The 25,381-nt window shown below is 32.1% G+C and overlaps 2 protein-coding genes across 2 annotated transcripts; one reads left to right on the top strand and one right to left on the bottom strand.

Annotated features, from left to right (window-relative positions):
• Window positions 1-2,968: 2,968 nt before the first annotated feature.
• UMAMIT9 (nodulin MtN21 /EamA-like transporter family protein) lies at window positions 2,969-6,138 on the top strand. Its single transcript, XM_022283271.2, is given in 8 exon segments — window positions 2,969-3,278; window positions 3,503-3,565; window positions 3,741-3,857; window positions 3,966-4,209; window positions 4,720-4,881; window positions 5,158-5,309; window positions 5,647-5,874; window positions 5,876-6,138. Coding segments are annotated over 8 exon segments (1,212 nt in total). The 5' UTR covers window positions 2,969-3,069; the 3' UTR covers window positions 5,913-6,138.
• Window positions 6,139-12,853: 6,715 nt separating this feature from the next.
• On the bottom strand, window positions 12,854-18,320 carry MAP65-5 (microtubule-associated protein 65-5). Its single transcript, XM_022283209.2, has 11 exons — window positions 17,965-18,320; window positions 17,387-17,593; window positions 17,008-17,253; window positions 16,684-16,899; window positions 16,367-16,522; window positions 16,099-16,258; window positions 15,839-15,990; window positions 14,499-14,586; window positions 14,126-14,199; window positions 13,977-14,051; window positions 12,854-13,421 (listed from the first exon to the last, which is right to left on the bottom strand). The coding sequence occupies exons 1-11, from the start codon at window positions 18,040-18,042 to the stop codon at window positions 13,170-13,172; spliced, it is 1,704 nt and encodes a 567-aa protein (XP_022138901.1). The 5' UTR covers window positions 18,043-18,320; the 3' UTR covers window positions 12,854-13,169.
• Window positions 18,321-25,381: the final 7,061 nt, after the last annotated feature.

The raw sequence follows: 25,381 nt of genomic DNA, 5'->3' as shown, positions 1-25,381 counted from the left end.
AAAAAACATCTCATAATCATATTGGTGGCATATTCATCAAGTTGCAGAAAATACATATGCGTCGAATCTAAATCTTGGATCCAAAGTGTTAAGGACAACAGTATTTCGACTTTGCTTTTGGTTCCACCCAAAATGTCTCATACCAATAGAGAATAATTGTCCTCTCTTGTGATTGATCACTTCATTTAGTCAATGTGGGACTTTGTTTGCAATTACCTTACAAACCAACCCAACACAAGGCTTGCGATGTTATGGTTCCATAATTTATGAGGTTAAATAATAGTAATTGTCCAACATGAGCATATTTTATAAGTGTATAGCTAAAATTTGATTTTTTTTTTGTTGCTATTTTTTATTATTATTTTATAATTAGTATATTCATCTATTTAGAATTTTTTTAAAATAATAATAATATATTGATAAAAAAGAAAAATCAGTCATCAAAAAGTTTTTAATTAATTGTAAATAGTTAATTAATAAATTAATTATCAACAATAATTTGTATGAAATCTAAAAAGCTGGAATATATAACTTTTTGTCTTTTCATTTTCCAATAATATAATTTAAAGATTTTTTTAATAATATTTAGTATCAATTAAAATGTTTAACATACAAATGTTAGCTTGAAATTTCTTTAAAATTCTTAATAAACAAACAAAATATTTTTTAAAAAATACTGGGCCCAAGTTAGATAAAATAACATTTTTAAAATAAAAAGAATAAAGTATTTATATATCTTTAATCAATATATTAAAAATATGAAATGTAACTTAAAATTCATAAAAAAAAAAAAGTAGTACGAAATAATGCAACTTTTTTTTAGCCAAAAAAAAACTATTATTATGGGTTACATTGGAAAGAAAATTAAACCTGCAGGACTCAAATAATCATGTTGGGAATCCCTCAATCCACACGAAATAATGCAACTTAAATACACTCATAAAGATTAAATTAGTAAATTAGTAAAATAATTTATCTCAAGTTATAAAGTTGAATATATAACAAAATGTTTGTTCGAAAAATCTTTAGAATTTTTAATAAATAAACAAATATTTATAAAAAAAATTGTAGACTTAGAATAGGTAAAATGATATTTTTAAAATAAAAAATATTAAAATACGTACCCATTTTTTTTATTAATATATCAAACCTAACGAAATGTAAAAATAAAAGTAATAAGTGGTATGAGATTAACTCGATATTTGATCAAATATTTTCATTTTAAACGTATTTTATTAATAATAATAATTCTTTTATTTTTATTTTTAATTTTTTATAAATACACTAATTATGAATAATAAAATAAATTTATCAATAGAAACAACTTATGAACTTTTTATAAATTTAAAGCCCATATTAATTTTATTGTTATAATATAAAGTAAAGTTAAAATAGATTGACGTGCACGTACTGATAAACTACACTACAAAAAGTTATAATATTTGAAATATATTTTTGAACTATTTTATCTCTGGTAAATTTTAATTTACAAAACATGTCACATATATATAGTTAATTACTATTAATGATTTATAATTTAATTTTGAGTCCTAAAATGTGATTTAGAAAAGTCAGAATTCGAAATTTACTCACATTCAATAGTTATTACCTTTAACTATATTATAATTAATAATGTCAAAAAGTCTTAAAACACTCCGACGATCAAGTTAATTAGTAATTGGAAAAGAAATAGGAATAAGACACCAGAGGTATTAGTGACAGATTTTTCAATTATCTGGTGAAGATGAAGGTCCCTCTTTTATAGCCTCTAGGGCCGACCAGGAAGGACAACGATTAGAGTTGGCAAGGACGTCGCGCGCTGTACGTTTGGTCAAAGGGGAGTGCGCTTCTAGCAGGTGCAGGGTGGCATCGCCACCTGTGGCTCTGGGCATGTCGTCCGCAGCTGCAGAATATGCTCGTCGTACCGACAACATGCGTTCCCAACTACAACTACGTACGATGTGTAAGCGCATGCGGTCCCTTGTTCCCTCTAGGGTGGACATGTGTCCTGCTCGGCAATGCCTGCCTTAGAAAGGTGATGGTCAGTAGTCCCTAGCTCATAGAGGAGCGGATGCGTGTCTTGTTCGGGTTTCACCCATAGCAAAATATTTTATAGTTAACCATATTTAATTATAGAATTTTACATAGGTTGAAATTTTAAGAAGCTTTATAACTCTATCACTCTCTTATTATAGAAAGAATTATTCCATCATTTCTTCTGCTAACAATACTAGCTAGCTCTATTTTATTTTATCTACTTTTGTTGGCTCATTTCCTTCCTTTATCAAAATTTCTTAATCTCTAAAGCAACTCAATATGGTATATCGAGAGAGTATGGGATATGAGAATCCATATATAAATTATAGACTTGAGATATTATAATTCGATTTTAAAATTTGGTGCTTGTCTTGCCAAGTAAGAAGTATACATATATATCTTGCTTTAAAAAAAATACATATATATATATATATATATCTTAATTTTCTTTTTTGATTATTATTATTATTATTTTACTATTAGTGGTATTATTTTTTCTAATTTATTTATGTTATTATAAAATTAAGTTAAATTGAAAATACTCGGTGTATTTACCTGTGGTATCAAATGTGTATTTATTTATTTATTTATGAAAAGAACTTAAATATTAAAAATATCTCAATGATTGTTTATTATTCCTCTAACCAAATGTCTAATTTGCCACCACAAGGCAAAATGAGTAGTGTGTACATATACAACTTTGCTAAAGAAATTAAAGAAAAATTTAAAGTGACTTCAAAAAAAATCAGAATCACATACACATAATAAATTTCTCTCTCCTCATATATACTAAAATATATGAGAGAGAGAGAGGTACAGTTCTTAACAAAATAATTCAGATCATACCAAAGAGAAAAAGATTGAACAGCAAAAAATCAATGAACAAGATTCCCTCAAGAGCTGTATAAATATCAGTTCCCCCTCCCACCTTTTCTCTAGTAAGAAAACACAAAGTTTTCTCTCTCTCTCTCTCTCTCTCTCTCTTTTCCTGAAAAATAGTTCCATTTTCCTTCATATTTTCCCGGGAAAATAATGGGAAAGCTCAGCTTGAGCTGCTGCAATGGCTTCCTTGAAAATTCAAAACCTTACTTCGCCATGATATCCTTACAATTTGGATATGCTGGCATGAACATCATCTCCAAAGTCTCTCTAAGTCGAGGCATGAGCCATTACGTTCTCGTCGTATATCGTCATGCCTTCGCTACCGCTTCCATTGCCCCTTTCGTTCTCTTCTTCGAACGGTAAATTTCTCGTCAACTCGTAAAGGAAAAAGGGACTTTTTTTGTTTCTTTTCATATAAGACTTATTTGTTTATTATGTTTATAAATAATCTTAACATTTAGCCGAACGAATTATCAAACAGGTCCTTAATTATTTATTTATTTATTTTATTTTTATATGCGAATGAAAACTCACCTTAAATGAAATAACTTTAATTTTTACCTTTTTCACTTTTTATTTACAGGAGGGGACAGCCAAAGATAACACTCAAAGTCTTCACTCAAATATTTGTGTTGGCTTTGCTTGGGTGAGTAATAAGTTTTTTGAAAGATCCAGTTTGATAATGACTTTTAGAATATTATACAAATATAAAACCAAACAAATCAAATTTTCTAAAAGTAAAAAAATAAAAATGATTATCAAACGTACGCTAGAAACTGCAACATTATTTACAAATCGTTCCTTTTTTACACTTTTTGCAGCCCGGTTATCGATCAAAATTTCTACTATGCCGGGTTGAAATATACTTCACCGACTTTCTCTTGCGCCATGAGCAACATGCTGCCCGCAATGACATTTGTGATGGCTGTGATCTTCAGGTACAGTTCTTAAAAAATAAATAAATAAAAAAATCACACTTGTTTTTATTCTCTAAATCAAAAGCTAAAAAGTTCTGTTTCGTGTTTGTTTGGTGGGAAAATGAAAAGGATGGAAAATTTGGACATGAAGAAATTGAGATGCCAAGCAAAAATTTTGGGAACTTTAGTGACAGTGGCAGGAGCAATGTTGATGACTTTGTACAAAGGGCCACTTGTTCAAATGGCTTGGTCTAAGCATTCTTCTAATTCTTCCACAAATTCTGATGAAAATAGTGCCAATAAAGATTGGTTTAAAGGCTCCATTTTCCTCATCATTGCCACTCTTGCTTGGGCTTCTCTCTTTGTCTTGCAGGTATTTTCATTTCATTTCTCTCCTATATTGTTTAATTGCGGGAACCCGAAAAAACCCGGGTCTTATTTTGGTGGAACGGTTCTTTGGAGGATGTGTTTGGGAAAGTTGTGTTATAAATTATTCATTTGAGCTTTTTGGACTCCTGTATATCAATATTCATGGGGCTCTGATACCATAGTAGCTCATATTTATTATAAACATCTGTAAGGTCATTTTTCTTTTCAACGTGGGATCTTTAACACGGATTGCTCTACTAGTGATTATTTCATACAGCTGGCCTACTACTCTTATACCATGTTAAATCACACTAATCAACTCAAAAACTTTAAGCGAATAGTTTACGATAAATTTAGTCTTTTATTGATATTTGACAAACTTTTTTATAACAAATCGAAAGTTTTGATTGTGCAACGTGGAAATCGGGTTCTTCAACATTATTTTTGAAACCGCGCTAGTTTTTTGGATCGGTTTTGTAAGGATTGTGTGTGTGTGTTTTGCTTTGGGGCGCAGAATCAGGCATTGAAGACATACAAGAACCATCAGTTCACTCTCACCACACTGGTGTGTTTTCTTGGCACTCTTCAAGCCATTGCTGTGACATTAGTAGCTGAGCACAAAGCTTCTGTTTGGAGAATTGGTTGGGACATGAATCTCCTCGCCGCGGCATATGCTGTAATCTCTCACTCTCTCGTTACAATAACGACGACTCATCTAATCTTTATCTCTATAATAATATGATATTGTCGTTCTAGTGATCTTACTTAGAAATATCGATATGCGCACATTTTACAATGGAGGTTAACTAGGTTTTTTTCGTCGAAAGATATTATCGTTTACGTAAATTATGATTTTACTTTCACTTTTGTTCTGATCTAACGTGAGACTTTCATCACAGTTACGACATATTTCACTAATTAGAGCGGATTTTTTATTTTTTATTTTTTGTAGGGAATTGTGACATCAAGTATTTCATACTATGTACAAGGGCTGGTGATGAAGAAGAGGGGACCTGTCTTTGCAACTGCATTTAGCCCTTTGATGATGATCATTGTGGCTATCATGGGCTCTTTTATTCTTGCTGAAAAGATCTTCCTTGGAGGGTAAATAAATAATCTTTTAATTGTTATCTTTTCATTTTAATATCTCGTATTTTTTGCTAATATATATATCTTACAATATTACATTACAAATAAGGAGAGAATGAAAATTCGAATATATAACTATTATATATTAAGGAAGGTGATGGAGCATGCTGTGTAAAAATGAATCTTTGGAATAAAAATCTCTACTAGGAATATATTATTTTATATAAGAAGAAAAAAGAAAAGTACCAAAAAAAGTACTTTTTTGCACATCAATTAAATTGTGAGCATATAAGACATTACCATAAAAATTCTCCATTAAATTTTGATTATAAATTTGGTTTTGATGTGACAGAATAATAGGATCCATCTTGATAGTATTTGGGCTATATTCAGTCCTTTGGGGGAAACACAGAGAGAATTTGGAGATCAAAAGTGCTTCTGCTGCTGCCGATGATGAAATACCAGAAGCAATAAAAGCTAATTCTAATCCTAATTTACAACCAAATAACAATAATAATGGAAATATGGGACCAAACAAGCCCTCTAATTCACTTTTTATTACCATTTCTGACCCTGAAAACCCCATCAAACCCAACCAAGTCCCAAGAGAATGATTGAGGGGGAAATTAGGGGTGTTGGAGATGGGCATTTTTGTCTTTTCGCATATTATCCCTCCCTCTCCTTCTCTATATTTATGGTGTTTGAGTACTTTGGGTTTAGTGATCATATGTGTACTAATGGCAATATATATATGTATATTTAGTTAATATAAGTTGTGATCTCTCAAGGGTTTTGTTGTAATTTTATCGGGCTGAAATTCGATCATGAAACGATTTTGTTTTTAGCTTTTCTTTGTTTCTTGAGAAATAGAGTGTTTATAAATATTCATATTTATTTGCGTAAGCTTTCAAAAGATGGAAAAAAAAACAAGACTCAATGTTTATGATGACCTCAAGCTAATTTTTAGAAAATTGGCCAAGATTATTTTAAAAGTCATTACTGCTAGAAATGTTAAACGTCATTTTTACTCTTTTCTTGAAGGTCAGCGATTTAATACATCATCCCCACATTTGTTATACTAAAAAAATCATTACAATTAAGCGAAGAAATATCCATAAATAAGTTTATACCTTTAAATATATATATTAAAGGCAAACTACACTTTTCCAATATTGCACGTCCCCCTATAAATGGCAAGACAAATTAAATTTGCAACATAAGCAATAAACAAATCACAGCCTAAATAAATTACAATTATAAGATTAATTTTTCAAAAAAAAATATTCAACTTTATGCTATAATACTCTAGCTTACCTTAAGGTCCATGGAGGGGTAAAAGAGTGAAACCCAAATGAAACCTAAAGATCAATTAAAAGCATAATTTGTTAAAATAATAATATTATCAATTAATAAACTGGCTTTAATACATTAATATTCTATTATTGTAATTAATTATATAAGATACCCTTTTTTTAGTCCCTTTGTATCAATATGGTGGAATTTGCTGACATCTTTTGATTCAAATTCCAAGGGAATCAAATTTGTTATGCTGTTCAAATCCTAGTGGGTTGACCTTTTTGTACATAAATAAATAAAATAAATAAATAAATATATGTGGTTATTTGGTAGATACTCCTCTTCTTGAGTGCACAAATTGCATCTCAAGTTTGCATTTTTTTTTTTTTTTGCATCTGATTCCTCCAAAAAACACCACCAATTTTCTTTGTTTATGAATTAATTGCATTCTCTATTTTAACATTTTTATAGTAGTAATTTACCTAGCTCTCTCTTTGTTCAATTAAAAAGAATATTTTCGAGAATAAATGTTCGTAAAGATTAAAGAACGTTATCTTTATGTTTATCAAGCGAAGATATATATCGATCATATAATATTTCAATAGGATACACTTTAGTTCCTCAAATTTAATATCTTTATTTGATTGCTAAAGTTCCTCAGTTTTTAAATATTTTTTATTTTAGCTTCTAAATTTTACAAAATTAAAAAATTATTTTAATGATTATCATTAATTTATTATTAATTATTTATACATAACATAGTGTCGTAGGTGAGGTGTCCACTCTTGTTCCAAAAACTAGTTCAAAAACTTTTTAAAATATCTACAAAAATATATATATCCTCAAAATATAAATACTTATAAGATGAGAATTATTAACTTAGTGTAAGAAGTATACAAATGTATATATTAATTCAAATAAGCTTTATTAAATTTCTTAATTTTCTTGATTATTAAAGAAAGATATCCAATGCTTAATTTTTTCCCTTCTTTTTTCCTTTTTTTTGCATAAACAAATATATAAGCAAAATAGCAGCTTCATCGTGGAAGAATCTGAATCTTTACTTTAATGTATCAACTTATCATATATATTATTCCTTATGAAGTTGTAAAACGTTGTCGTTTTCAAAGCATCATATATCAAACACAAATACAAGTTTGAGATATAAAATAGATCCACATGTTCCTTTAATTGATTATTTAATTATCATATATATATGTGTATTTTCCATTTGATATCTTTCTAGTATTTTATTGACCTCATAAAAATCTTTAATTATTGATATTTGAATATGTAATTAAGTTCGATTTTCTTCATTTTCAATAAACATTTTCAAAACCCTAACTAAATTCCAAATACTCTTGAAAAAGTAGTTTTCAAAACTTTATTTTTGCTTTTTAAATTTGATATGGATTTTAAAAGTATTTTAAAAAGTTAAAAGATAAAAGCAAAATAAAGTGATATGCAAGAGACAACCAATTATTTACTTATAAACTAAGCTTTAAAGTTAAATTTATAGGTAAATATCTATACCTTCATTTCATTATTTAGGTTTAAATATCATTTCATTTTAGTTTCTATACTTTCAAAAAACTTCTATTTTGATTTTTTACTTTTTAAGAAGTAACCATTTTGGTCTATATTTGTAAAATTTTATCTCAAATATTATACACCAACAAAAATTTTAATATAAATTTATGGTTACATTTCATGGAATTTAGTGGGTGAACTATCATGTTAAAATTGTAATCGAAAAAGTAAGATAAAAATGAAAATCAATGGACTTAAAATGGTCACTATTTAAAAGTACAATAGACTAAAACACACGCTTCGAAAATAAAGGACTAAAAAATCATGAACTACGACAAACCAAAATTACTGGACCAAAATAATAATTTAACTCAATGCAATAAAATGTCTTGATCAATATTATAGTCCTCTGAATAAACAACTATTCTTTTTGATTTTTTGATTTATTATTATTTTTGAAAAAACGAGTAGGAAGTACATATAATCTAATATATATATATATATAATTCATTAGTATTTGGAAAAGAAGGAAAAGGGAGAGAATATATTCCATACTTTTTCAAACCAAACCCAAAGCTTTTTTTTTTCTTCTTCTAATTCTCACCTTAAAAGTAAAAGGTATGCTCCATTGAACATGGAATTGTGTAGGCATATGGCCAAATAACTCATGGAAACACGTTTTACAAGGATATTTTAAAAAAAAAAAGTTATTGATTTTTTTAATTTTTTATTATGAATGTTATATTTTTTGGAGAGTGCTATTTAAAGTCAGGCTTATATTTTATAATATGATTGATCGGGTTTTATCTTTATGAATAATAATTTAAGCACAAACTTTCCATCACAATTTTATTAAACCGTTCTTAAAATCATCGAAATCGTGATTGTGAATTTGTGATTACTAATGAAGAAAACGAAAAATATACCAACGACTCAAATTTTACATTATTTTGAAGTAAGATAAATGTAGTGATAGAATATTGAATCTCTACCCTTCTCAACTAAAGGTATGCTTAGCTTGGCGAATTTTGTCACTCCTTTATTAATATATATCTTTAACTTTGTGGATGGTTATAATTTCAAATTTATTTTGTATTTTATCAGATATTTGTGTGGAATAATCCTTAAGGGTACAATTGGAATTAGGTGAAGTTGCATTGAAGGAATATTGAAAAATTTTAGCTTCTCACTTTATGAAAATTAAAAATTCAACAAAAGCTAGTGGGAGGAAAAGACAATATAACTAGAAAATATGTGGAAATAAAAAGTATTAAAGATATGGGAAAAATTCAAACTCAAATATTGTAAACTCTAACAAGATCATTTTCTAAAGTCTTGGCTAAATTAATTGAAGTTTAGAATCATTTCTAAGAGGAAATTAGAAAATAAAATAAATTTTTGAATTTTTTTTTCTTTTCTTATATTTATTTAATTTACTTTTACTAATGACCTATTTTTAGCTATTTTTAGAATAGTCGAGATCATTATTCTTCGTTAGACTTATAAATAGTATATTGATCATATATATATATACATATATTTGTGAGTTAAAAGATCAATAATTGACAATATTAAATAATAGAAAGATAGTTTAAATTTACAGTCATTGGATATTTATTACAGAGAGAAATATATATACACACGTAAATATATTAAATGGTTGGAAAAGTTTGACAGTGAATTATTATTCACCAAAAAGGATATACTTTATTTTAAGATCAAAATCAATTTCTTTTTAATGAAAGATTGAAATAAATTAAAATCTTACGTTGAACTAAAAACAAACAAACAAATATATTACTCCACTGTTTAATATTTTTACCTTTGCAAAATATATATATATTTTGTGTGTTATTCTATTATCCATGGCAGGAGACCTTGGCTATAAAAGTTAGGGCTTTCAGCAATGGAATATTTTCGTTCTTGAAAACTATTTTCGTCGCTGAAAATTATTGACAACAAAAGTGTTTTTATCGCAAAAAACATCTCGTCGAAAGTCTGTCGCCAAAGACAAAATGCTGCTTTAGTAGCATAATTTGCAACGAAAATATAATTTCGACGAAAAATAGATTACATCACCATTGCGATGCGACGTATTTTATTTTGATTTGGTATTCTTTCCTATTCACGTTGATTGATCTCTTTGACAACATGAGCATAGTTCAACGGTTAAGACAAGACGTCTTACTTCTTCTTAAGGTCGAAGGTTCGATTTCCTTGCCCACATTTGTTGTACTCATAAAAGAAATTATTTATCCCTTCCTTTGTTAGCTTTTATTTTATGGATTTCTTTCTTCTTCTTCTTTTTACTTTTTCCTTTTGAATTAATATATGATTTTCGTTTTTTTTCCCTCTCAATTTTTACAAGTTGTCTTTTTTACTCTAGATTACAATCCTCAATTTTAAGAATTTGGTTATTATATCTATATGTCAATGTCGAAATTCATCGTTTTGAAACACACGGAGACCAATCTACAAAATTTATTGATAATCAGCTAATATTTGCACTTTTAATTTTTTTTTATAAGAAAATTATCTCATAGTATCATGTGACAGATGGATTTTTTTAGATATAATTTTTTGAATTATAAAAAGAAAAAAGGTGTGAAAATGAAAGAAGCAATTAAAAAGCACATTGGATTGTATAAAATAGTTGGAAAACATATGATTTGATTACTCAACATTGCCACCATATATACCACACTACTAACATTTTTTCCTTAGTATTAAAAGCCTAAAAATCATATCTATTATTGCATCCAATTATACTTCAAAATAATTTTTAATGATTTGGTATTATTTTATATATTTTCTTTATTAAATTACTACTAATCCTAGATCACAATAAATTTGATATTTTCAATATACTACTATATTTAACAATCTCCATGCATGTAGACTGAAATATTAACATATTATTAAACATGTGGTCTATTATATGAAATGAAAATAAATCGATTCGAGCATAGGTCGGTGGAGACGAGACACTTGTTATTATCCAAAATATCAATAGTTCGACTTCACTCTCGCAATTGTTGAGTTAAAACATTGAAACTAAGATAACGCTTCAAGGACATTAGACTCTAATATCGTGTTAAATTACTTCTAGACCTAAAAATTTAAGCTAACGGTCAACTTGAATCTAGTTCGTTGTAGTTATGACACTTGCCTATACATTTGCCTATAACTCTCCCTTGGATGGTAGGTTAGAATCTTCTCCTCTTTACTTTTAATACAGTATTTTTTTAAGGAAAAAAAAAAGTTTAAGCTAATGGTTTAAAAGTAAAAAATTTTCAAAATATTTTTAACATTTTCTTCTCAACAAAGGTAAGAATTATGGTTGTTTTTGCTTGCATTTTATAAAATAACCTCAACCAAATAATATGGAAACGGTCAATGGATTAATCAATTAAATTTTTACCAACATCAACATGAACATAACTCTACTGATTAAAATATATATCTTCGAGCATAACTCTACTGATTAAAGTATATATCTCCGATCGAGCTCAAATGTCAGGTGGTGTAAAAAAAAACTGATTGAATTTTTTTGTTGGATAGCTAATTTTATGTGTTGGACAGCAATAACTCCCTAAAATTACACAGATAAAACAACCCAATAATGGGTCGATATCATGGCCATGACCAAGCACACTAAAATCTCTCTCTCACACATCTTCTTTTTCCCGATTATCACAATAATTGAATACCAATTATTTGAAAAATGAGGTCAATTTGCAAAACCACCAACCATTATTTGTTTTATCCTTAATTTTTAATTAAGGACTCTAATCAATTTGTATTTTTTATTATAAACTTCATCTTCAAAGGACATTTCGCCACAGCATTTCATCAAAATAATGGCACGCACCATTACATTTGAAGGTGATTTTTTCCTTTTTTTTTATTAATTTTTTTGTCCTTCGACAACTTTTTGTTAATAAGTTACTAATTAATTAATAATTCTAACCAAATACTCCACTTATGCAAAATTATGGTGCACTTTTCTTTTTCTTTTTTTTTTCTCTTTTTCACTTTTTTTTCTTTTTTGGGCAGGCTAATGACGTCACCCAAGTGATTGTATTTCCTTTCTTGAATAATAGTTGCACAAGAATATGAATAATAAATATCTAGCAACTATATGATAGCCAAATCACCACCATTAAGTTGTAAGTGGGTTAAAAGAATATATAAAAGTTTTATCCCTATATCCAATTTTAAATTCCTTCCTAATCTCCGTCAAAAAAAAAAAAACAAACAAAACAAAACAAAATAAAAAAAAATCATTTTTAACCTTTTAAAATTGTACATTTTTCAATTGATTTTTCTCAAGCAAATCTTTTACCATCCATAAATATCAAAAACAAAAGAAAAAAAATACCTAATGAGAAGTTGACCCAGTGTAAGAGTGCAGAAGATATCATCAAAATTGCATTATATTTGGAAGTGCAAGCCAAAACTGAAAGAATTTACCAATCAATTGTGTTTCTTTAATTACAAAGTTAAAAAATAGTCAACCAGCTCATGTTTTATTGATTTCAGTTCATTCATTTCAATTTTGATCAAATATATATAGTGGTTGGCCAAGGTCACTAAAAAATCAATAGATTCAATCTTCCCTTCCTCTTTCTTCTTCTTTCTTCCTCCCTCTTCTCACGCCATTTTGCAATTGTCGATTTTTTAAGCTTAGGGACCAAATAGAATCTTAAACCAAATCTCAACGACAAAACATGTAGTTTACCCAAAAAAAGGAATATATATATTTAGCCAAGAGGCTCTACCATTAAGGACTAATTACACAATTGTTTGGAGAGCAACAATGTAAGATATATCTCATGGTTAGCCTAATAATTGTTGATATCAGTCACACCCAAGAGAATCAGACTGTAGTATGATCAATACTATCTAGAGACTAGAACTAAGCAAGCAATAAAAATAAGAAATGCAACAAAAAAAACAGCAGGAAATGATTCTGATGAGCAGCAAAAGAATCAATATACAATGAGAATTAGAATGTATACCAGCCTGCTTCTGCTTCAGCCTTCAGCCTCAACCTCCCTTGGAAGCTGAATCATCTTTTGGAAGAGCAACATAGTTCACAGGTATTATTATGTTGGGAACTCTAACACTTTCTCTCCGATCTTTGCTGCCGGAGAACGCGTACCGGCCTGGAGTGCCCACCCGGCGACCGGGGGTCGCCACCAATGTGTTATTCTGACCCAATGGTTTTTTAGCTAGCGGCTTTGATCCATACAGTGCCTCTTGTTCCGAAGCAAGTTGTTCTTGCAACCGTTTCTGCTCCTGTTTTTACCAAAATGCTTGTTAGAACACCAAAGGGCTAACTTCAGTTTTTTGTCAAACAATGATATTAGGCATACTACAAATTAGGCATGTCAATCAACTAGCTTTGGTTCAACCAAATAAGCTTTGAATTAAAAGGTCTTTGTCAGGTATAAAATTTGTATTATGATTTCGTACACAAGTATTAAAATGATAATTTTTTTAAAAACATGGACGATCAAAATGAGCAAAATTTGAAAATATATAAATCAAAATAGAATTTAAACGTTAAAATTAACCTGGTTCTGTTCAACAGAACCTAATGATTGTGCATAAATAAATATATTCTATTTGGATTTGTTCAATTGGGCTCTCCTCAGATTGGGTTGTGAACCTCTAATTAACACTCAACTCGGAATTCCTAATACAATGGACTAGCAATTTGGACCTTATAAACGGTGGGTTGTTTATAATCGACAAAAAAATATGCTGAGGATAAAGGAAACAGATTGCAAAAGTTTGTGAAGCATCGAGGTTGTTAGATTACAAGAGAGGAATAATAGTCGAGATCTGTACCCGTGATTTTCGCTTCTCCTCTTCTCTCTCGTGTCGCAACTTTGCATCTTCCTCCAAGGTACGTAAAAGAGGAACCTGAAAGTTATAAAATCAATGTCACTACCGAAGCTACCACAATGCAAGCCCAAACCTGATTTAATGTTCCTTACCTTCTCATATGTGAAAGTAATTCCCCTTTCTGCTTCCCATGCTTTAACTTTGGTAACCAAATTTTCAACCATGGCTAATCAACAAAGTCAGCTTAATTAGTTACAAAAGGGACTAAATATGCATGGAGGATGTCTATTGCTATGATGTAGTTTAAGTAGTACTTCGTTGTCCTTGAATATTAGCTTGAGAAATTAGGTTTTCAAGTATGCGACAACTTGAAGAATCATATATAGTATACATAGGAGAATATGGAAAACTTTCATTCATATTTGGTAAAAGCAACATTCTAAAAAATATAGCATATATGGGCAATATGACATGATTCAGAAATTTAAAGAACAGGCCAAACTAAGAGCATCACGAAAATCTCACAAGGTAATTTGGTGAGGAGCGTTCTTGCTTTCTCGGCTCGTTTCAAATTCTTGTGAGCTCCTCTTCCGGCGCTGTAACGATTGTCATCCTACACAAAAGAACAGGTTAACACAGAAGCTTGAAATTATGGTCCACAAATATCTTCTGAATGCAATGAAGTCATAATTTCGATCAGTCATGTGATTTTGAAAAATCGCAACGAAGAAGCAGTAGTTTCCAAACAACTAAAATGTTTGTGGCACGTTGAAGTGTTGGGATTATGTAACAGAATCTATATTCTAGTTCTTTACAATAAAATGAACCGATAAGTTAGAAAAGTAAACGCTGCGTGTATACAAGTAGGAATATTCTCGGATCATATCACCCTTACGTAAAAAAGAAGTCTCTTAAAATAAGTTCAAAATAAGTTAGAAAATCTAAAGTGTGACTATTATTAACCTAATAGAAGCTACTTAAACTACACAATAAAGTCAAGGATAATACCAACTGCACGTGCATCACCATGAGTCTGAAGTCATATACATAAATGTGTAGCTACATATGTGTTGAAATGAAAAGTAGTAAATGCCTATGAGTCTGGAACTCAGATCACAATGGGATCTGAAAATGTACCGTCACCATAAATCGATTCTTTCATTATCAACCAGTGAAAACTAAAAGATATTCTACAGAGGAAATCGTGGAAGCACCCAAGCAAGTAGAACTCATTGTATTCCTATTCTACAAAGTTAATCAGCTTTTGAATTTTATATGTATTTACGACAGCAATGAGACATTGCAGTTTCAAAAGAAGTACAATTCTAAATCGATGACTGTGATGCTGATTTTTCCCAGATGCGGATGCAATTACAAGTTTAAGCACCATGTTGCAATCTATTATAAATCTATTCTTTCCAGACATAGTCATATATGGAGCCTTGTACCTGGTTTTCAATCTAGGCTTATAGAAGAGTGTAGCAGAACATAACGATTAGAGAGAGAAAAAAAAATCAATGAACTATCACCAATTTTAACCAAAACCTGTCCCCCAACCATTATATCCTGTTGTGGCCAGGAGGAAAACTCCTAGTCTCTAATCCAAATGCTGCTAACAAGATCTCAGTACTCACCAGAAACTGAATTAACCTCATTAAACCAGCAACCTCAAACGAGTAAAAAGAAATACTTCACAGTCGGCACGGATTGTTAAATCTGTTTTTATTATTCACCAAGTGTTATGACTAGAACAAATCTAAACGGTGTTGATTGATATTGAATATACATTTATGATTAACAATTGAAGTAAGATGTAACATGCTATTCATATATGGTAAATAATCACAGCCAAATGCATTATGTACCCTTTCATAGTCATCGAGCCACTTCTCCTCCTGCAATGCAAATTGCCATTTCTCTACTTTGTCCAAGATATCCTTTCTACTTAGAGCCTGCTCTTTAGCTTCAACAACCTGATCATCCATGCTAGAAAGTAGATCAGAAAGATTGATATTGCCTGCAAAAGTCAAGTTGACACAAAAATAACATTTAGAAGTTAAAAGGCATATTAAGAAAGTAGTTCCAATTTAACATAGATATTTAAGATATGAAGAAAGTCTTAAACCTGAATCTATGAGACTGGTAAGAGTCGTTCGAGCAGCATTGCTGTCTATATCCATGTGAACGCCTCTATATATTTCTTCAAGTTCTGTTTGCCTTTTAAAAATTAGCTCCCTCATCTTGCTGGTTTTCAAAATATTTAATCTCTCAACTTCAACTTCAACCTAGCATTCATTCAATTAAGAAAGTCGTAAATAATGTGTACCACCCAGATTCTTCTGAGGAGCCCTGGATAGAGAAAGTCAAATGATAGTCAAGAGAAAAGGCACAACCTGTTCAATGACATCTATAGCAAGACATCCTTTCCCAGACACCTCATCAATCGAAGATGACATCAAACAAGTAACATGGTCGAATTTTTTTCGATCATCAGAAGGCGCGTCCATGAGATTCCATAGCTCCGTCAACTTCTTCCCAAGAACTTGAAGCTACAGTACATGGGGTGGGGGGTGAAATAGGATGATAAATATACATGAATTGTATTATGTAATAAGAAGTGAGATCATCTGTGAACCTAGTATCATATAAAGCAGAGAAGGGAACATAACGTAAATAGATCAAGGTAAGTGCTTGACTATCTAGTATCTACCTTTAGCAGCCTCTCTTGCTTATCTTGTTTTAGAGAATGAATAACACCGGCTAGTCTTGCGAGAGTGTCATTACTGATGCTCCTCGTGGGACCACTTTTAGGATCACCCAGGCTTGGATGGACTTCATTAACAGTCCTCAAAAAATCAACTGACATTACCACCGATAGCTCATGGATGAGACTAATGTTGCTGTTCACCTTTTGCAGACGTAAATGCTGCAAAAATGGAGAGAAATAATTCAGGCGATATGTCCTATAATTCTATGGACTGCAAAAATATAGCATAAAAAATAAAAACACACACGTTCTCCACAAGACAGCAACCTTTTCACTTTGTAATTCTTGCAGATGTAGTTTAAGTTCACCCAGCTTCTTGGCCGTTAAATCACGCTCATCAATTTGCGGATCAACGTAACTTTTAGACTGATTGCTTCCTGCTATTTCTGAACATATGGATACAACCTGTGCTTGAACTTCTGAAAATTCCTTTAGTCTTTCACACTTCTTTGATCTCAATTCTTCACGAATGAGTTTTATGGCAACGACTTGCTCCTTGAGGGTGCCCCTTCCCTTCTCCAACAGAAACGATAAGTAAATAAATAATCCAACTCAAAAGGTTAAAATGGAAGTTGTAATAGAAACCACTTTGTATATGAAACAGAAATTTGAGGAAGATAAAACCCATTATGCCACAGAAACCTACTCGAGAAAAGGAGGAGAAGCCTTCACCGAGAGCAGATGCGATGCCAGCAATTTCAGTTTCTGCTTCTGCTAGCTGTTGGTGCAAATCGGCCTTGTACTTTCTCGTTTTCTCAACTTTTCTACGGTAAATATCGAGGCATTCTTGCTCAAGTTGTAGAAGCATTTTATCTCTTTCACTATCACTCTCCCCAATTTCATCCCATATAATCTATATGTCAACAAAGAATCGAGAGTTAACAAATCGAAAAATGATGCAAGAAGACAAGACTGTCAGTACAAGCTGTGAAATTACTAACGAACAAACAAGAAAGGGGAAGTAAAATTGAGTCCACATTTACACTACGACTAAACAAAATTGAGTCCACATTTACACTACGACTAAACAAAACTAACTCAATCGGTACCAAACGCGATAGGGAAGCAACGCAATGAACTAGTTCGAACCCTACTCAACACCCAGTGGGTGGAATTAGTATACAACAAAACTTAAATCAATAACATAGAGCGTCCAACAGGCTTCAATAATCAGATCGTTTCGTGAACAAGGAAATTAAAATGAAAGAGAAGAAAGATAAGAACCTGCAATTCGCGGAGGAGAGAGCCGCAAGTGGTGCGAGAAGGGGAGAGCGTGGGAGGCACCTTCGCCATTTCCGACATCAAAATACAGTAGTAAGCAGAGTTGCAGAGCAAATCGGGAAAACGAAAAAACAAATTCGGGAACCTATCGCGAAGCGAGTCCGATCAAAAAACGAAACGGATGAGCGTTACGAACAGATGAAATTCCCAATTCTCTGAAATGCGATTCCAGTGGGTCACTGGATTCACTTCTTCAATCCCTCGAAATGGCGAAGAACCCTAATAAGAATCAGAAAATTTCCGTTTCGAAAAATGGCAACTGCGGATTTTGGGTTCGGTTTTGGCGCCAAGCGCTCCCTTTGATTTTCTCTTTCAAATTAATAGATAATAAATAATTGTATAAAAAAATTATTATTCCTTTTTTTACTATTATGATTCATTTTATTCCCTCTTTTCGTTGTTAACAATACATACATTATTTTCTTCCAAAAAAATATATATATAAATATATACATACATTACTCATAAAATAAAATAAAAAATTTCGATACAAATACATATAGAGGCAAGAATCTAAACTTACGACGGATAGGAACATAGCTCAAATAGTTTATGGTATTATCAATTAAAAAGATCATAGGTTTCGATCTCCATTTCCACATGTTAATTAATTAAAAATAATCAAAATATACGGTAGGCCATTGATGTTTACCTGATCGAGGATATAAAGATGTTTTAATAGCATGGTTCAATTGTTCAATACATCACTTGTATCTCTAAAAATCAGAATTTTAAATTATACGTACTCTTATTATCGTGTCATACTAAAAAAACCACTAATTTATGTTATATCGACTATCGTTTCATTTATAAGAAATTTTTAATTTCTTAAAAAAAAGATAAATAAATAATTGGATGCCTTTATTTTTAAAAAATAGAAAGATATAACGAACATAACTCAGCGGTAATTGTCATATAATAGAGAGACATAAGTGTTTTTATAAAAGTAACTTCAACTGCTATTATTTTTTTAAGATTAAATTATAAATTTAAATGAAACTTCGTTTACTTTTTTTATATAAATTTAAATTAATTGTATCGTCAATTTCAATACAACTCGTATATGAACAGAAAAAAAAAATTAGTACGTTAAAAAATAATAAATGTCTCCTAGAAAATAATTATTGTATTATGTTTTTTTCAAAATTATACCCAAAATTTGTAACATTGTATTCTTAAAAAATAAAATAAAAAATGACTATCGTCGCATATGATTCTTTTAAAACTGATTTAATTAATTTTTTAAACAACAGTCTCTTAAATACGAATTTATAAATTTTCGTTGTACTAACAAAAAAAATTATAAATTTTCGTAAAATTATCGTGTTCCTTGTTTTATGTTACGCAATAATGTCGCATCAGTTACGTTACAGTCAAAAATCAATACGAAAATTAAATGGGCGAAAATTACGGTAATGTCAATTTTAGACGACAAAATTTCAAACACGTATTCTAGAAATAAGAAATAATAGTGATTAACAAAAATCAAACAATGACCAACTTTTTTTTTTTCAGATAATAAATTTTCATTTGTGCGATTATGTGTGTGTGTGTTTTTTTTCTCTTTCAATGTATAACATATGTAATTGTCTCTTTCTAATTTAACTTATTATATGGGTTGAAAGTTTGAATCATTCCTTTCATATTTGTAGTACTGTGTTTTACTGGTAATATTAGTTGAAATTGTTGTATCGAAATACTGTTTGCTGGCGATAGTGTGGCAGTGTGTCTCACCTGCTGTTGATGCAGAAAATTTGGCTTTTCGAGATCTCGTCAAATGTGCACCAATCCTCTAAATACAAAAAGGGGTCGGTGGATCAATGTGACGGGTAAAACAGATTGAAACTAGGACCGGTGTGACTTTTACCACACGGGCTCCATGCTTAAGTTAGTATCAAAAGTCGAGTGCAGAGAATAGGATGTTCCGACGTACCTTTTGAGTTTTGTTCATCCTTTTTTATAGTAGTTCCATCTAAATCTTAACATACCTCCACAATCCAAATTTTCAGACCCGTTACTTTATTGTGGGCCTTCGGTTGGATCGAGAATAAAGGCGACATAATGCGAGTGTAACTGCAAAACTGTTGGATGGACCGTTACAGTTGGCGTCAAGGCCTGGTCGGTGCCGAGCAATGGTCAGCCGAGAGCCGGCTCGGGCCGCCGGGTGCCGGCCCCCTTTCCTGGATCGTACTTTCTTCTCGGGCTCCCTTCTGCCTCCCGTCGCTTGGTCTCTTCTCCTTTTATCCTCCTATAACAGTAGCTCTCACTCTCAAAGTAGAAAGCTAGAAGCATGTTAAGGCTTCTATATTGAGAGTACTTGGTCGTTCCATAGATAACAATTTTTTGGGAATACCCCTTCGTGGTCGCTTCGTTTGTCGAGAAAAATTTTCAAATTGTTTATTTCTTGTTGAATCTTTAAATTAAGTTTCTTGGGCACTACTATCCGGCTTAATTTACCGTTAGTTTCTTCGTTGGCCTTGGGCTATAACTTGAGTTGGACTAATTTGCTCGCCTTCAACACTCGTGAGTTTTTAACCTATCTTGACTTTTTGCCAATGATTTTGTACCCTTGAGTTTTGTTGCTTGGCTTGGCTCGTTCGTCCTTGCTTTTTGTTTTAACCTTTCTGTGCTCATTTGCTTGCTATTTCAGCATCTCTGGAATTTCTCGTTATGGTTTGATCTTTCTGGTTTACTGAACGCTAGCTCGTCGGCCTGCTTATGGTTTGGCCTGGTTCGAGTTTCTTAACTAGCTTTTACCGTCGACTGTATTTCCTAAGCCCCCACTTGAGAAACTCATACAAAGATAATTGCTCAATTAAAATAGATAATCAATTCCTAAAATTCTTGTGACTTTATTGAATCAGAAAAGATAATAGAAAACATGCTTGAAAACATAAATTATCAAGATTGGAAAGGAGTATGCAATTATAAGAAAATCCCAACCTACGATACTTAAACATGCGGTTGCTAGCAAGTAAAATCTGAACCTACCCAATAGTTAGAAAATTAAATTTAGAAGTTAAATATTGTCCTGGGATGCAAGTTTTATCAACATTTTCACGTTGACTTAGCTTCCCTGGCATTGGCCTTTCTCTTTCTGTTAGGTTCTCCTAATATCATTTTTATCTCCCTGACAGGGGACTTGTTGTCCTGGTCGCTATTCGAGGTTGCTTCGATATATTCTTTGAGATAACCTCTCTGGATGAGGTTCTCTACCTCTTCTTTTAGATCGATGCAATCTCGTGTAGTGTGACCATGGTCTCGATGAAAGAGGCAGTATCTTTCTTTACTCCTCTTGTTGGAATGTGCTTTCATCTTTTCAGGCCATTTGAGTAGTCTATGGTTCTTTATCTTCATCAAAACCTATTCAAGTGGACATATAGTCGGGGTGTATTTCTTAAATTCCCTTTGGGAATCTTGTTGAACTGATTGCTCTCGTTTGCTGTCCCATCTCGACCAGTGTTGCTTTTCTTTGAATCTCTCATTCTTCTCTGTATGCTTATCCTCATAATCTTATTTTGAGTGGATTAATTCCACAACACTTATATACTTCTATGTGCGACTTAGTGCCTTTGAGAAATTATTTTGAGTCTTTTTCCCAAAGAAGAATAAGAGTCGCTCGTCTTTCATGCCGAACATGAAGGCCAGGAGTGATACCGCATCTGTAAGGCCTTCAACTTGCAGCTTTTCCTCGTTGAACCGAGCCACATAGTCCTTAAGGCTCTTTGCTGATTTTTGTTTTATAGAGAGGAGGTATGCCATAGGTTTGCTCCTATTTCGTCATCCGATGAACTGGGTAACAAACACTCTTGCCAATTTGAAGCCCGAGATCGATTTTCTTTTCAACTGTCGAAACCATATATGAGCCGAGCTGAACAAAGTGAGTGAGAACACTTTGCATCTAATAGCCTCCGTTATGCCATAGATGTCCATCCATTATCGATATGCATCAAGGTGGTCGACAGGGTCTGTCGATCCATCGTACTGTTTGATGGATGGTAGCTTGAATTTTGGAGGAACTTTCTCCCTCATAATCTCCTCTGTAAATGAAGAGTTCGCCTGGTCAATCATCTCTTCAAGTTTGAATTATTTGTCTTCCGTTTTTTGGGTAACCTCCCTGACTGCTAGGCTCGGCCATATGGTCTTCCTTTGTTGGCGCCAAGATGTTCTCGGCCTGATGGTTTTCTTTTGTCAGGAGTAGTACGTCCAAGGTCGGCTTGGTTATTTGGGTAGTTTTTTCTTCTGCTATGCTCCACAGATTTATGTTGTCGCGTAGTTGCTTGTTGACCCAGCTGACAAAAAACATTGGCTCTAGGCCTGTCGTTTCCTCCTATCTTCAGCTTGCTCTGAGCGTTATTGGTCGACTCTTCAACTTCTTCGACTTTTGGATTTTTGCCTTTTCGGAGATCTAGGACAGATAGGGGTGGTCTTACTTCTTGTTGCTCGAGTCGTTGAAGAAGCAGGGACATGTTTTGATGCATTCTCTCGATCTTTTCTTCTAGGGCGGCCATCTTGCGTTGATCTGGAATCTGTCGGCTCATCTCTCCTTGATCCTGCTCGGGAATTTGTCGATTTGTCTCGTCGTCAATTCTTTCGGTCGAAGGCACACCCTGTTTCGCTTTCCTTCTCGGGTGGCACTCCTCATCACATTGTCGTGGATTCGTCCTAGAACTCATGTTGATGATTTGTTTCTACTTTAGATTCTGTCTCACACCCTGTTTTTCCTCTAGAATTCCTCGGATCCTAGCAGTGCTCGACTAATCTGATCGTCTTGACTTGATCTTAGTCATCCCCACAGACGACGCCAATTGTTGATGCAGAAAATTTGGCTTCTCGAGATATTGTCAAATGTGCACCAATCCTTTAAATACAAAAAGGGGTCAGTGGATCAACGTGACCTGTAAAACAGATTGAAACTAGGACCGATGTGACTTTGCCACACGGGCTCCGATGCTTAAGTTAGTATTAGAAGTCGAGTGCAGAGAATATGATGTTTCGATGTACCTTTTGAGTTTTGTTCATTCCCTTTTCTAGTAGTCCCATCTGAATCTTAACATACCTCCACAATCCAAATCTTCAGACCCATTACTTTATTGTGGACTTTCGGTTGGATCGAGAATAAAGGCGACATAATGCAGGCGTAACTGTGAAATGGTCGGATGGACCGTTACATTTGGGGCCAAGCAGTGGTCGGTCGGGAGCCGGCCCCCTTTCCTTGCTCATGCTTTCTTCTTAGGCTCCCTTCCGCCCCGGTCGCTTGGTCTCTTCTTCTTTTATCCTCTATAACACCTGTAAAAATCCACAATGTCGAACGCAATACCGATGTGGTGCTTATTCACTGAATTGCTAGGAACATGTGAAGTGTATGGCTAACCCAATAACGAAAGTTTCGTAAGGGAACTAAGGGTCAAATTGTTTTGAGAAAAAGAAAGATACGAAAGATGTCAAAACTTCTTTTCCCGGAGAAGAAGCAATGACAGTATCTGGACCATAAGAATAAGCTAACTCTGTTCCCGCAACTGCGCTAATACAGAGGATGCTTAATGTCTAAATTATAACTCAGTTTGGAAGAGCTAAGATGAGAGCATATGCTATAGGAGAGCATTTTGGAAAAGCGTGCTCCTACAAATATGGGTCATACCATTGAATAGATTTTAACGGTCGACTGTACGAATATTATGACAGGTGAAATAACATTTACGATAACCGAACTCATACATCTGCCGAATAATCTTTGCTCGAAATGAGATAATGTACGAGCATGGGTTGCTCATCTTGGGGGCATGCATGGTTTTCCTACTTCGACCTGTCGGAAATGGAATTGAGCCCTCCACCCTCGTGGCATTCGAAAATTCTCCCACGTGTTTTATGGTATTCTGCCCATGCATAAATATATATTTTTTTAAATTACAGTAGGACTTGTAATAATAAATAATTTCACGAACAACCAACTTTTTTCTCGAAATATATTTTTTTAAGTACAATAGTAGAAGTAAATTATGTCTAATTAACTTGTCATGTGATGTTTAAAAATAAAAAAATAAAAACTTGTCATGCTCATGTCGGTACAATGATCAATTAGTTTTGATAGTTTCTCTTATTTATTAAAATATAACACAATAAACTTTAAGTACACGAATTCAAATATTTGAACTATACACAAAATTATTAATATTTCAACTGTTGAGTTAAACGGAGTATATTTCTTAATTCACTGTAGGATCATATGCATATTGAAAAAAAATATATAAAATAGTTGTAAATAGATGTTTCATGTTAATCTTTAATAATAGTTTGCATTTTAACTCTCTAAATTAATAACATGTGGAAATTTTGATTTACCTAAGGTTTGCATGACTTTTAATTTATGGTGTGTAAGTTTTGTTATTTAATATTTAATATAACGTAGGAGCTTCATAAGTTTGAATTTACTTGACGTGACTAGTTTAGATATATTAAATTGGAGTGGTTATATATCTATATCTCTTAATTGATTTATAATTATGTATTCAATACATTCATATATGTGATATAATACTTAAATATCGTTTATAATATATTGGATGTGTTTTTTTAGTTGTAAACATTATTTTCAAAATTTAAATTCAATCCACTGCGTTTTAATATTTTCATTTATATTATTTTGGTTGATAGACATTTTAAACATGTTCATACTAACCATATAAAGTTACGGAGACTTGACTGAAATAAGGTCAACTAAGTCAAGCTATTTTATTTAGTAGAAACTAATGTGTGGATGGTGGATTAAACCTTTGACCTTTAACAAATGAGTAAGATATCTTAACCGTTGAGGTAAGCTTGTATTGACAATCAAGTTATATTAAATAAATAAATAAATAAATAAGTGGGTTGGTCAGTATACGATTTCAAATACACAAAAGCACATTATATATTATTGATTAAATGTTTTTCAAAATTGAGGGATACTCAGAGTTTCCTCTAAGTGGAGCGTAGATCGGCCTCAAAATTAAAAATAGCACAGTAAAAATATATAAACGATTAAATATTAAAATAACACGAACTAACAAAAATAGTACACACGTGTATAACTCGTTAATTGACATCTGGGAAGGAAAAAGAAAAAGATATCATTTGTAGCTGAACTCGTTGAAAACTGTTTGCATCATCCAATTAAACGGCGGTGGATAAAGTGGAGTTTTCCCTCCAATTCATCTCGGCCCTACGAGGTCAAATCCCAACGAATCCTACAGTTTTCCATCTACGTGGCGAGATCTAAGAAATACTTAAGTTACATCTGCCCGCAGGGGATTAAAACCTCTTAAAGTCGGCGTGGCTAAAAAATCGCCATAATTGAGACGGCGCGTCGGCGCCATAAAAT

Source organism: Momordica charantia (assembly GCF_013281855.1).
Source record: "Momordica charantia cultivar OHB3-1 chromosome 9 unlocalized genomic scaffold, Mcharantia_2.0 BLBB01000009.1, whole genome shotgun sequence".
Lineage (NCBI taxonomy): Eukaryota > Viridiplantae > Streptophyta > Magnoliopsida > Cucurbitales > Cucurbitaceae > Momordica > Momordica charantia.
This window is presented reverse-complemented; position numbering and strand designations above follow the sequence as displayed.

Bases quoted from the DNA above. Each gene is read 5' to 3' on its own strand.
- MAP65-5 (XM_022283209.2), bottom strand. From the start codon at position 18,042: ATGTCGGAAATGGCGAAGGTGCCTCCCACGCTCTCCCCTTCTCGCACC. The intron at 16,900-17,007 runs GTTGCTGTCTTG...CCATTTTTGCAG, and splicing joins AAGAATTACAAAGTGAAAAG to CATTTACGTCTGCAAAAGGT. The intron at 16,259-16,366 runs GTTGTGCCTTTT...AATGAATGCTAG, and splicing joins CTATAGATGTCATTGAACAG to GTTGAAGTTGAAGTTGAGAG.